Source organism: Cervus canadensis, chromosome 8, assembly GCF_019320065.1.
Source record: "Cervus canadensis isolate Bull #8, Minnesota chromosome 8, ASM1932006v1, whole genome shotgun sequence".
In the NCBI taxonomy this organism is placed as follows: Eukaryota; Metazoa; Chordata; class Mammalia; order Artiodactyla; family Cervidae; genus Cervus; species Cervus canadensis.
In genome coordinates, this window is record NC_057393.1 from 65,213,135 (window position 1) to 65,227,408 (window position 14,274).

The 14,274-nt window shown below is 43.4% G+C and overlaps 1 protein-coding gene across 5 annotated transcripts in view; it reads left to right on the plus strand.

The window, feature by feature from the left end:
* MICU1 (mitochondrial calcium uptake 1) overlaps nt 1–11,426 on the plus strand; it is a 221,350-nt gene extending 209,924 nt beyond the window's left edge. For all 5 annotated transcript variants that reach the window (XM_043476629.1, XM_043476631.1, XM_043476632.1 and 2 more), the window contains 2 exons: nt 9,399–9,488; nt 10,434–11,426. In XM_043476629.1, coding sequence (XP_043332564.1) covers nt 9,399–9,488; nt 10,434–10,594 — 251 coding nt within the window. In that variant the 3' untranslated portion in view covers nt 10,595–11,426. The remainder of the gene's footprint in view (nt 1–9,398; nt 9,489–10,433) is intronic.
* Nucleotides 11,427–14,274: the final 2,848 nt, after the last annotated feature.

A 14,274-nucleotide genomic window follows, 5' to 3' on the forward strand; every position in this document is an offset into this window, starting at 1 on the left:
ACGGATATTGGCAATTTGATCTCTGGTTCCTCTGCCTTTTCTAAATCCAGCTTGTATTTCTGGATGTTCTTTTAACATACTGCTGAAACCTAACTTGTAGGATTTTAAACATTACCTTGCTAACATGTGAAATGAGCATAATTGTATGACAGTTTAAACATTCTTTGGCATTGCCTTTCTTTGGGATTGGAATGAAAACTGACATTTCCAGTCCTGGGTCCACTGCTGAGTTTTGCAAATTTGCTGGCATATTGAGTACAGCACTTTAACAGCATCATCTTTTAGGATTTTAAATAGCTCAGCTAGAATTCTATCACCTCCACTAGGTTTGTTCATAGTAATGCTTCCTCAGGCCCACTTAACTTCACACTCCAGGATTTCTGTCTCTAGGTGAGTGACTATATCATGGTTATCTGGGTCATTCAGACCTTTTTTGTATAGTCAAGAATACACAGAAGAATATACCTTTTGTATATTCTTGCCACCTCCTCTTAATCTCTTCTGCTTCTCTTAGGTTCTTGCTGTTTCTGTCCTTTATTGTGCCCATCTTTGCATGAAATGTTCCCTTAGTATCTCCAATTTTCATTATTTAACTTCTCTATTCCTAGGACTCTGTGTGTGTGTGTGTGTGTGTGTGTGAGTCACTTAGTCATGTCTGACTCTTTGTGACCCCATGGACTATAACCCACCAGACTCCTCTGTCCATAGAATTCTCCAGGCAATAATACTAGAGTGGGTAGCCATTCCCTTCTCCAGGGGATCTTCCGGACCCAGGGATCAAACCTGGGTCTCCTGCATTGCAGGCAGATTCTTTACCATCTGAGCCACCAGGGAAGCCCTGTTCCTAGGACTATCTATGCCCTATTGATATCTCTAGTATCTGTAGCAATCAAAGGGTAATTGTCTACTAGACTGTAAGTTCTTGAGGACAAGAACCATGTTTTCCACATCTTTGTGTCCTGCTCTGAGCCTAGAATAATTATTTATATACAGCAGTTATTTAATTAATGTTGAATAAATGAATTAATTAATTCTTAACCTGATAAGATCCTGAAAAGGATGGTGTAATTCTCTAATAAAAGCCTAGGGTGAGGGGAAGGACAAGAGGAGCATGGCACATTCCCTTGTCATTAATTTCCTTGACACATGGGCAAGTCACAATTTCTCTGACCTCAAGTTAGATGTTATACTAAATATTGCCAAGCATTCTTCCAGATTTGAAATTCTATAACTAAATCAGCTTTTTACTGAATGTAGTAATGTTTTTAAGGGACATGTTGTAGCCTAAAGCTGTATCCAAATCTGTGAAAATGAACTGACTTATAATTATCAAATACATTTGAAATCAGAGCAAGGCTGTTGAATTCCCAAAAGAATGGTGGCAGTTTTAATTTATTTTCTTGTTAAGAAATTTAAAACATAATTAGATCTTGGCTAGTGCCTTGATAAGAGCTAATTTATGAAGCTTGGTATAATAGTTGCAGAAAAGTGACAGTTCCATAAAATGTACCTAGAATGAGCATAGCTGTATATAAAGTATGATTTGAGGAATCTCTAAAGGACATTCCCAACCATAAATGCCTTTCATAGTTTCTTGCTTACAACAAATTACAACAAATTTGCAGCTTAAAATACCACCTATTTATCATACTACTTTTCATAAGTCAGAGTCCAGGCACAGTGTAACTAACTGGGTTCTCTGCTCAAAGTTCTCTGCCTTTAACAATGTAGAAATCAAGGCATCAGTAGGGCTGCTTTCTCAGCTGGAGTTCACAGTCCTCTTCCAAGCTTATTTGGGTTCTTGGCAGAATTCAGCTCCTTTTGGTTGTAAGACTGAGGTTCCTTTTTCATACTGGCTGTTACTCTCTGCAGTTCCTTGCCATGTGGCCCTCTTAGAGTATGGCAGCTCACTTCTTCAAAGCCAGCAGGAGAATCTCTTTCCTCAGTGTGCGTGATGGATTCTTATATAATTGTAATCATGAGAATGACTATCCCATTACCTTATCCATATAAAGTAACCTAATCACCAGAGTGGTATCACGTCATATTCACAGGTCTTGCCTACATTCAAGGAGAGGAGATTTTACAGGGTGTGGGGAACTTGAGCACCATCTCAAAATTCTACCCACCATACTGGCTGTAATTTCAGAAACTACCAGTTAAATTATTTGAGGACTTCTGAAGATATGAACATTTTAATTGATCTAAGCCATGTTATCTAAAAGGATGTTAACATGTCAGTCATGAATTTTTAGGGCTAAAAGGGAGCTTAGAAATCATTTTACTTAAACCCTCACTTCCTTGTTTTTAACTTCTTCAATTACACTTGAAGGAAAATGGCTTGCTCAAATCACAGCTAGTGTGGTACAAAACTGAGACCAGAGATTCCAGTTCATTCAGTTCCATACCACTGTTCTGTTAAGTACACAGCACTCACTCCCACTAGAAGGATCTAGAGAATTCTATAGGTGACTCAGTGCTTTTATGAGAAGACAAAAATGGGGGAAAGTTTACAGCAAGAATGTACAGGAGAGCATCCCCAGACAGCCGTAGCATGAAGGTAGGAAATGGGAATGTCATAAAGATGTGTGGAGAAGAGATTATGGGAAAAAAGCTCCTATTTTGTAAATTCTTGTATGTTTATTATTTATTATTTATTGGCCATGCTGCCAAGCATGCAGGATCTTAGTTCCCTGACCAAGGATTGAACCCGAGCCCCCTGCAGTGGATGCACAGTCTTAACCACTGGACCTCTAGGAAAGTCCCTATAAATTCTTTTAAAGTTTGTGGGAGGTGGGCTCCTGCGCTTCAGATCATTATTTCATTTTGTAAGAACATTTATGTGTGAAGGGGAGTGCTTGCCAGGATTCCATTCATTTCAGACAAAGCCATCAATTTTTAAAACAAAAGTATTCATACTGTAGGCACAGAAGCTCAAATTCTGAAAGAAATGTTTGCTTTATGAGGCACTTTCTCTCTCTGCAGAGAACTAATTTATTTCCCCCAAATTTAAAGTCACTTAGCAGTTCTAAAGATTGATTCTGGCTTAACTCTGTTACTTTGAATATGTTGTAATTTAGTGAAATTATTTATAAGTGCCCCAAGGAGAAAGAAAGCTGCTTTAGGGACTCATGATTACCATTGAAGGAGAGAGGAAAGAGGGTAAGATAAACCACCAAAACATCCACTTAAAGAGACAAGAACAACATCAGCCAACATTATATCCTGCTATGAAAAGGATCAGAAAGAAATTATACCAACTGGGGAAGTATAGAGGTTAGAATTTAATGCAAGCGCTGCTTTGCAGGGGCTTCAGGGGCTACTGCCCTTAGAGAAGTCTGAAGTTTTGATAAGACACTTGTTAAGATGAAGAGTATTTAGCCCTTTGCATCATTTCAGCAAGCTGAACTTAAATATCTCAGTTGCTTTCAACTTTAGTTATCAGAGATTCAGACTCTCTTGAGGCTGACAACTAAAGCCCACCAAGGAAGTAATTTTGCAAAGCAAGCATAAAAGACACTTCCAAGATTGAGGTTAGAATAATATAAAGAAGTGGTTATCTGAATAATGACACATGCTCTTGGTGGAGTGCTGTGCAGCTGTCAAAAAGGAATTGTTTATGTATTGGAATGGAATTATTTCTTAGGTATGTTGTTAAATGAGTCAAGCAAAACCAAATATTTAAATCATTTTGTGGGAAGAAGTGAAGAATAAATATTTGATTTTATATCTATAAAATATTTCTAGGGAAACGAGATGTTCATTGCCTCTGGACAACATCTGGAGGGGGATGGGAAATAACTTTGAGAGGGAGACTTCAGCCCTTTTGTACCATTTGAATTTCAAACAGCTAAATGTATTACTTAATGAAAAACAACTTTTTAAAATAAAAAGTAATGAAAATTTAAAAGAGTCAAAGAGGGAAAAGCCAATATGGTAAATTTTGGTAAAATGGTAAATTGGTCTCGAGATAAGACCTGGCTGTGTGATAAAGGTTTTCCTGCAAGGAGACTTGACTGGCCCCTTGCCAGTCTGTCCTGATGGCAAATCTATTCTAATGCTCTCATCCCCACCTGCACCTCTGTTCAAGCTGTCTAGGCAGGCATTAGCCTCCTTTCCTGCTTCCAGTACTTACTCAAACTGATTCCTCCGCCACCTACTACTTACTACCTTACATGCCTTATCTGGAGTAATCTGTCTCTAATCCTTTAGAATGAGGATCCAAAATGTACCTCTAACCAAATACAAACTATCCCACTGTAACCCATGTGTGTCTGTTAATATGTCTGATAATTCTCCTGTATGTTTCATAATCTTAATGATATGTATGGTTTCCCCTACTGAACTGTGATTGCCTTCTGAATGTGGCACCTGAAATCACTGCCTAATGGTGCTGGCAGAAATGCTTGCCTCTTGTGGACAATGTGATGAGCATTTTTAATGACACCAGATACAATACTGGACAATGGCAATAAACCTTACTGTCTACCAGTTTTACTAGATTAAGCAGGTAAGCCCATTGAAACAGTCATCTGAATGATGCTCTGAGGTTCAGAAAGCCTGACCACAGTTTTTTCCTGGCATATACTAGTATTTAAGAGGATCACCACCATCACCTCTGAGAGGTGGACGGCCTGAGCACACAGCGGTGGTCAGCCTGCCTGTGGCACAGAAGCACTGTACGTAGCCCAGTGTTACAGTTTTCATTATTAGTGTACTGCGTTACTCTTGGCTCCTGAAATTGCTTGTTATCCTAAATGTTGTCCTTTCCTTCCCACCCCCACCCCCTTCAGTCAGGTTGAAATGTGTGTGTTGTATTAGCCAAAGTATCCTGGAAGAAGATGCAAAAGAAAGGACAAGTGCTCTTTAAAGGAAAATCCTTCCCCCTGTCCCCACCTTCCCCGAAGCCATCTAGGGATGGGACTTAAGAAAATAAGACCTGTACATCATAAGCCTTTTCAGAGCTGAAGCAGAAATGTCTCCCTCACTTAACCTTGGCTGTCACAAGCCAGCTTTTGATTTTCTTCACTACAGTCCAGGAAGACAAGAATCATCATATAGCCACACAGCTAGAGACTCTCAACCCAACTTGGTGTATCACCTTTCCAAACACCTTTGCATTAGGAAGAGACAGGCAGCCCCTAATTGGGTCACACTGTGCATAGCTCAATTTATTCCTCACAGGCAGAACTCCCAGGGCCACCTTTATTTCATATGCTTTTCATTGGATTGCATTTTAGTAAACCTTTAAAGTTGTCCCTAAAATAGTCAGTATACGTTCTAAGGGAATACTGATGTCTTCCATCATATAGGACATCAGATCTGTTGTCAGACTACAGTGCTGGCTTCTCACAACCCCTAGTTATTATTCAGTTATTCATCCCTGCCCACTAGTGAGGAGTAATTCATATTTTGGCTTTTCTTCCACCTGAGTTCTTTCTCTTATAATGAGAGACTCCTGGGAATTTCCTGGTGGTCCCGTGGTTAAGACTCCACACTTTCACTGCCAAGGACACAGATTCAGTTGCTAGTCAGGGAACTAAGATCCACAAGTTGCAAGGCATGCCCCCCCCCAAAAAAAATAGAGTGACAGATTCATGGGGAGATCCACTGTCCATATAAGGGATGGAGTGAGCCCAGTGTGTGTAGGAAAAAGAGCATGGGCTGAAAGTCAGGAGACCTAGATTCTATATACAGCCCTACTACCAACTAGCTTTGTGGCCCTGAGCAAGTTATTCAAATTCTTTGCATTTTATCTTTCCTCTTCCAGTTCTAAGATTCTCTGATTCCAAGTGGATATTTGGGCTCTTATCCCTCCAGAACTCTCCTTTCCTCTGTTCGAGTACTGTTGTGAATAGATAGTTTTATGTAATATAGCTTCTGACATTATAGTCACACAAACTCAGTATGTATTTCTTTGTGCTGCTGAATTGTCCAGTCATGGACTATGCCAGAGAGTAAACTGGGGACCTGGCACATCTCAGATTCTGCTTGGACTTTTCAAAGAGCCAGATGGTTAACACATTTTTGAGTGCCAATGAGCCTGCTTCTGCAAATTCCTCCCCATCCCAATCTAGTAGAAATCACCCAGTCTCATGCCCATCTATTGTTCAGGCAGCTAGAGCAGATTTGTACCAAAGGAATAGGTAGGCCTTGGAAACCTAGGCCTTCTCCAGGGGCATTTCATGCTCCATAGGGACATCTTTCAGATTAGAATCCCAACCATGCATCAGTTAGCATCATTAAATAGGCGAGGCCTACATTCCAGTACCAACAACTGGTCTGCATGGAGAAGCTGAGACCTGGGGCAGAAGTGGTGGGGGATTGTTCTTGCTGTGATTTAATTATGACTTTGTGGTTCAGAGATGTGGAAGCAAATCTGAACGAGCCAGCTCTCAGGACCAGCTGCCAAGCACTTGGCTTGTAATCTGTCATCCTACTTGTCCCCAGTGCTCTTGGCTGGAGCTCACCAGCTAGTTGAATGTTTGTTTCCTTCACTACTCTGATGCACACCCTGGGGGCCTGTCTGAGGATGTCAGACTGTGAAAGGCACCCCAGCCAGGCTCTTTGCTGGCTGGTAACATCCCAGTGGTTTGAATACGTCAGCAGCCCTGGTTTTCTTCCTGTGGTACAGATGGCATCAGCGCCCTCTCCATGTGAGATGAAACATATTCTGTAACTCTTCTGTCAAGAGATCACCTTTGTAATGAGACATTCTCGCCAGTGGAATTCCAGAAGTCCCTGTTCTGCAACCACTTAATACCACTTTAATGAGCTTTTCACCTCAAAAAGCCAAGAGCTCTCACTGACATTGAATATTATTTATTTAATGGTTTATTTTGAGGAGAAGGTCCATCTTCATAGGGAATAGGATGGGCACTGGGACCATCAAGAAGAATTGATGATGGGCACTCTGCCCTGAGAGAATGGAACTGAGAGAAAAAGAGGTGTAGTTATCAGTTAAAACAGGTGTGGTATTGGTGTGAAAAGGGCATGGTTAACAAACATTGGCAGAGAAAGGAATGGTTAACATCAAGTGTCCGTATTTATCTAATATAGAACAGGTTTTGAACCACGTCTCAGGACACATTTCTGTGGCTGCGTAGGGTAGTTTGGTAAATGACCACAATTTGAGAGCACCCAGGGTCTTCTGATCTTATTCTCTTTTCACTGAGCAATCTTCTGAGGTGAACTGAGTTTCCTTAGTAGATTTTCCTGCTGAGAAGTATAATGACCAGCTGTTATCCCTTTAGTTCTCCTAACAGTTAGTGTTTTCCTTGTAAATTGGCCTTCTGCTTTCTCTTCCTTCCCCAGGTCATTTAGTTAGCAGGAATTGGTTCTTCCTGAGCCAACTGAGAGAATAAAGTGTCTAGACCTACCAGGAGAAGTTTCTAAACCCTAAAACTTCCACAGTCTGATAGAGGCCCCATCTCCCCTGGCATCACTTAACTACATCTCATGAACATCCACACAGTAGATAGTCTGCTTAAGTCTTAATAGTTCCAAGGGATGTTGATTCCTCTTTCATGCTAACTCACGTCCTGGGAGGAAGTGCAATGTGAGCGGTAACCTAAAGCCGCAAAAGGAGGATTCTGGCTCTTCGTGCCCTGTGAGCAGCCTAGTCCCCTCCAGCCAGAGACTGTGGACGCTGAGGCACAGCCCAGCTTGTGGCCTTTATACCTTTCTTCTGTCCGCCAGCACACAGGATCCTCAGCTATTTCTGTGTACCTCCACTCCTGTCTCTCAGCCTCAGATTCTGGAAAACGCCAGTGAACCACTCTTTGCACTACTAAGCCACCTTAGCAGTTATCTTGTGGCATCTCCTCTTTTGGATATGAGAAATTGTATCCAAAGAGATCACATAACTCCATCAGGGTCACACCAGCAAGTTGGTGGAGCCAGGACTGGAGCTCAGGTCTTATGACTGCAAGCAGTTTTCCTCCTGCGTCACCTTGCTCCTCTGCCTTGTTCTGGCATTTGTATCAGCTGTCCTTGAGAGCACTGTGGAGAATGTATGGCGGCTGTAGAGGTGAAATGAGAGATCAAATGCAGAAAAAAAAAGACAAGAAAGAACTGAAATTATAGGAATGAAATAAGCAGAGAAAACACACTGACTTTAAAAAGTTTGCATTGCTTCTGGAAGCAGCAGTGGACAGAGGAGCCTGGCAGGCTACAATCCCTGGGGTCACAAAGAATCAGACAGGACTTAGCGACCGAGCACACACGAATCTGAGGTTTATAGACACAAACACTTCGTTGCTAGTTGATTCATGAATAGAATTCGTCTTTTCCTCTCCTCTGTGTTTTATCTCACTTAAGAGTGTGTCTATAAAAAAAAAAAAAAAAGAGTGTGTCTATAAGCAATACATAATTTCTCAATGTAGCAAGATCAGGCTTGAGGATAAATAGCAGAGAAGGCAGGGGAAATTGCCTAATTTCCTTCCTGGCTTGTTTTTCGTGAGAACCCAATTTTCACATGATTGCTAGTGTTTAACAAGTAAATGTCAGAGAAAGAGAAAATGGCAGGAGAGAAGAGATTTTCTCATGAATTCTGGAAAAAGAAAAAAAAAAAGACTGTATTCTGATCTAGCGAGATGGGGGCCACTGCTTCTCAAGGGGCACAGTTGGAAAAAACAAAGTGGGTGATGGAAAACCTGTCAGGAGGAGGGGCGGGAGCTCAGCTGCGCATTTCCGCCGTTCATCTGGTGCTGCAGCCTCAGTGCAGTCAAACTAGCCGCCTTGTTTCTCATCTCCCCATCCTTTGGCAGCCTCATTATTTCCTTGACTTTTTGTTACTGTCTTCTTTCCAGTGGGAGGGAAATGCCAGGATGGAGACTATAGTAATATCAGATATTCTTTACTTTTCTGCAAGGCACTCTTCTAGTAATAAGTTATTAGGGAAGCTACCACTATATGCTTGAGACTTAGAATTCCATCCTTAAATACTATGTGGATTTTAACTTTTAAAATTTTTATTATGGTAAAATATATATAACAAAAGTTGCCATTTAAACCATTTTTTTAAGTATGTCAGTGGCATTCATTACATTCACAATGTTGTACAGCCATCACTACTATTCCAAAAATTCTCCATCTCCCCAAATGGGAAATTTATACCCATTAACCACTAACTTCCCAGCTGTTGGTAACCTCTCATCTACTTTCCCTTTGAATTATTATCATGCATTCTTACTTAATTATATATACTTCCTAAAGTGTGGCAGCAATAGAAAAAAAATGGAACCCGAAGTGAAAAGGAAAGGTGGTTATGGATTAAAGACTGAATTATCACAAATACATCTGAAAATTTTTTTACTATGATGGAATATTTTTATCCTTCCATTCAGAGAAAGCAAAAGTCCCTCTGCTGGGCTAACTTAACATCTTTCATCTTTCAGTGACCATGCAGCAGGTAGCCAGGACAGTGGCTAAAGTGGAACTCTCAGATCACGTGTGTGATGTGGTGTTTGCGCTCTTTGACTGTGATGGTAAGTGGGGCCCTCTGGAGTCTGGCAGGAAAACCAAGCTTTACTGCCCTTGACGTAGACACTGTTTCTGATGGAGCCTTGCAGAGAGCTCCAGTGTACCAGCCTAGACTGTCACAACAGCTTCCAAACGGCTCCCATATTCCATCTGTGCCACTCTCCAGGCCATCACCATCATCATCCAGCCGGAGAAATCCATCCAAAATGAAAATCTAACTGCATCTTCCTCCCTTCTTCCAGTCCTTTTCTGCCCTGAAGATAAAGTACAAACCCTTAAGGAGAATTCAGGCTCCTTAGGGACCTGTCTCCCTGCCTGCCTCGTTGGTGTCCTGGCCCTACCCACCTCTGTGTGTCCAGCAATGCCTCACTCATTGTGGTTCTCCAGCAGCTGGACTGCTTCCTGCCGGTGCCTTTGCTTGTGTTACAACCACCACTGAAGTGCCTCCCCCATCTCACTCCCCTGTATTTGGCCAATTCCTGTTCATCCTTTGGGAGTCAACCTAAGAGTCACCTCCAGGAAGTCTTTACTGATCTGTAATTGTACCCTCCCCATCCTGAATTAGACATTCTTCCTCTGTGCCCCATAGCATCCTCTGTTTACCCCATTGTGGCATCTACCATAATACTTGAATAATGTACTTGTCTCTCCCACGATCATGATGGTATTTCAAGGGACAAAGTCCTTTTTATCTCTTTATTCTCAACACCTAGCATAGCACAGGACCTGACATATAATACAGTCTCATTCAGCTTCTGTCACACTAGACTGAGTTGTCTCTGAGTTGCAGTTGAAAACATCAAGGAAGGCACAGATCAGTTCACTTTTAGCCAAGAGAATTTAATTTGGCCGTGAGAGAGTGCTAGGTTTTGGAACCGATGTGACAGTGGAATTTTCTCATCTTTGTTCCAAGGCCTTCACTTACCTGTTGTCTTTGCCACTTCTTCCAGGCAATGGAGAGCTGAGCAATAAGGAATTTGTTTCTATCATGAAGCAACGGCTGATGAGGGGCTTGGAGAAGCCCAAAGACATGGGCTTCACCCGCCTCATGCAAGCCATGTGGAAATGTGCACAGGAGACTGCCTGGGACTTCGCTTTGCCCAAACAGTAACCCAGAACGGCACAAGGAGCCACCTCTCCACACCGGGCACCCTGGCTCCTTGGGCAGAGCCTTGGCACAGCCTCCCTGCTGCAACTTCTGGGAGTAGTGCTCCCTTCCTCCTGGGAATGATCTTAGGATTCAAGTCTCCCCCGTCCCCATGTTCTGCTAGGCTGATTCTAATCCAGTGATTCTCTCTAGAAGTTCTCAAAAATGAGCAAGTCCTAAAAGTGCATACCCTTTGCATGTTCAACACTACTATGCACTCAAGCACCTATGGATAAAGAATGCCGGCAGCTGTCCACACACCTGCCAACCCTGGGAAACACCCAGTTCTCACGCCATCTTGCTGTGGATTTATATTAACAAGAACATTCCTTGCTTCTCCTCCTGCTGGTGTTTTTAAGCTACAAATTTGGGAAACCTCTGACGGAAAAAGGAAATCAGTGATGAGTGATAACGAGGATGACCCAGACCCGAGTTGGCAGGAAGCCTGGGCCCGAGGATGGATTTGTGTCGGTCCCCAGGGTGGCTCTGAGGCCTGCTCCGAAAGGCCGTGTGCACAGTGGGAATGGAGCGAGGTTAGGGATTTAAAGCAGCTGCTCCGTGGCTGTCCCCACTCCCTTCTTTTCCTCTCAGGCTCCCTAAGGAGACCGCAGCACGACTGTGCTTATGAAGTGAACAGCAGTTGAGCTCACGTTCCGTGCGAGTGCCATTTCCCCTCCAGGTGTGTGCCTCCGGAGCCGAGAGCTCAGACCTGTCTGCCCTCTGTCTTAAACACTTGTAAAATACCACTTTAATTATAACAGTTTGCAATAAACAACGCCCCCTCCCCCTGACAAAGGCTCCTGTGTCCTTTATTTTAGGATCCTCCAGGGCCCTTTCCATGTCACTTCTCCACTGGCTTTGAGATCCTGCTAGCAACAGACCTATTTTCTTTCCACTGGAATCTGGTTCTTCCTATTGAGAGGACACTTCAGGCATAAACAAAAAGTGAGGGGATCTGGAGGTTAGTGGTGGCATTTTTCAACGTGGTTTGGATAGCATTTCATCCTGGACCACTTTAGGTGGTCCATAATCACTCATGCCCCACGATAAGGAACTAAGATAGGGGTGGTGGGGGATATGAGACATTATCTGGTACGGCAGATGTCAGTGTTAAGAACTATAGCAACTGGGAATTCCCTGGTGGTTCAAGGGTTAGGACTCCACATTCCCATGCTGAGGGCCCCAGTTCAATCCGTGGTCAGGGAACTGTTAGCAAAATTCCACAAGCCTTGCAGCATGGCCAAAAAAAAAAATCCATAGCAACCAGTGTTTTCTATGGATTTAGCTCTGCCTCTAACTCAGCGTGACCTTAAGCAAGCAACCAATTTCCCATCTGTTTTCTCAACTACAAAATGACAGATAGGGTTGAGCTTAATGGGCTTAGAGGTTTCCTCCATGTCTAGAAACCTCTCCCTCAGCTCTTCTCCGGAGTACCTCCAAACTCCAGAACCTCCATGTAATGCTCCCTGGCAGGATAGGGTCTCACTGCCAATGTAATAGAACCACAATACCAAAAGCCCAGTGCTTCCCTGGAATCCTAGAAGCTGGTAGGGAGTGTTTATCAGCAAGAGAAGAGCAGAGATGTGGACAGTGCCAACCCCAGCATTTTCTCCAGAGCGGTTTAATAACTCTAGTCATAAGATCTTTTCTGGGAGCAGATTAGATTATCTCTCAAAGGAGTTTGCCAGTATCTTCCAGTCTGTGCTTTCTTGGGGTACGTATTCTTGGTACCCAAGTGTAGCCTGTGTCTTGCTCATTGTCCCAGGGCTGAGGATCAGCAAAATGTGAGCTTTTTCTTATATTTGTCCCATGGTTCCCAGATCACTCTCTTTCCCAGTCCTTTTCTCTCCAGGCTGAAAGAAGAGTCCCATTCACAGCCTCTGTGGGGCATTCATTCCCTCACAGAGAGACCTGCCAACTGGCCTGCGTTCACCGAAGCTGAACACCAGAGCACAGAAGGACAGAGTAAGGATCTCACCCACAACATCTTGACACCCGGTGTCAAGAGCACATGGAATTCCAGCTGAACTCCCATTAGCTCCTAGGAGAGCCTGAGGAAGCAGAGGAGGTACAGATGCTCAAGAAGATGGGATAGCCACACTCTGGCACAACAGGGCAAATGTGCAGGTGAGAGGTACAAGTTTAGTCACCCAGAAGAGACCAGATGCCCCAAGGAAGGCTTTGACCAAAGACGCCTATGAGTAGGCTGAGAGGATTTTAACAGGCAGAGTTGGAAATACAGAAGGCTGATTCGTGGTTCTCCTTTTATTCCCATTGTTTTTCTACCTAGATAGGATAAACTTCCCCTCTGCCATCAAGAGTCACATCAAACTGTCCCTTTGTTGACCCTCTTCCAGACAGGATTAGTAGCCCCCTCCATTACCTCCCAAGGATCACTTGCCCACCTATAAAAACACTGCTGTAATTTGATGTAATTTTTGTGAGATTGTCACCCACCAAGTTCAGACCCGAAGCAGTGACGTGATCAAAGGAACTGTCCACCACCAAAAGCTAATTTTAAAATATTTCTCAGACAACGTAGAGGTGATACTAGCAGTGCCTCAGTAAATTCCTCCTGAGGTAGACTGGAATCTGGGACCCTTTCCCAGAGTGCTTGCACTTGCAGCTAGACAAACGTCTCCTTGAGCAACAGAGTGCAGAGAAACTACAAGGAATTAAAAATAACAGCATGCCTGCCTCAATCCGTGCAGTTATAAACAATAAGATAAAAAGCTACAGACCAACTGCCACTTAGGTGCCAGGAGCAAAAGCAGAGTACTGTGCGTGGTCCTGCACACAGCGCCTTCAAGGGAATGGGCAGAACACCGAACCCGCCCTCCAGCCCCAGCTATGAATCCGCTCCTACTCTCACCCCATTGAAGGAACCAGCCTGCCCTCCATGGGAGAGCGGGCAAGGGCACCTATTACTTGTTCTTGCCCTTTTGTGCTAGTGTAAGTCCCAATAAAGCCTCGCCCGAATTCCTTATCTGGCCTCTTATAAATTTCTGTTAAAGAAGCTAGGGACCCAGGTCAGCTGCTGCTGCTGCTAAGTCGTTTCAGTCTTGTCTGACTCCATGTGACCCCATAGATGGCAGCCCACCAGGCTCCTCTGTCCCTAGGATTCTCTAGGCAAGAATACTGGAGTGGGTTGCCATTTCCTTCTCCAGGTCAGTGACACTCCTAAACACACATACACACAAAAGTCTACTTTTTGTTCTATACTCCTTAAAAAAAAAAAAAAAGATTTCCCTGATGGTATAGTGGGTAAGAATCCACCTGCCAGTGCAGGAGATATGGGTTCGGTCCCTGGTCCAGGACGATTCCATATGCTGAAGAGCAGCTAAGCCCGAGCACCACAATTACTGAGCCAGTGCTCTAGGGCCCACGAGCCGCAACTATTGAAACTGTGAGCTTCAACTGCTGAAGCACCTGCGCCTAGAGCCTGTGCTCTGCAATAAGAGAAGCCACTGCAGTGAGAAGCCCTTGCACCACAACGAAGAGTAGCCCCCACTTGCAGCTAGAGGTAATCCTTCACAAAGCAACAAAGACCTATCACAGCCCCCCCAAAAAAAAACTTGTTTTAATATTTAAAAGTAAAAAGAAAAAATAATAACTCTGCACTTCTAGCCCTTAGGCTTTGGACA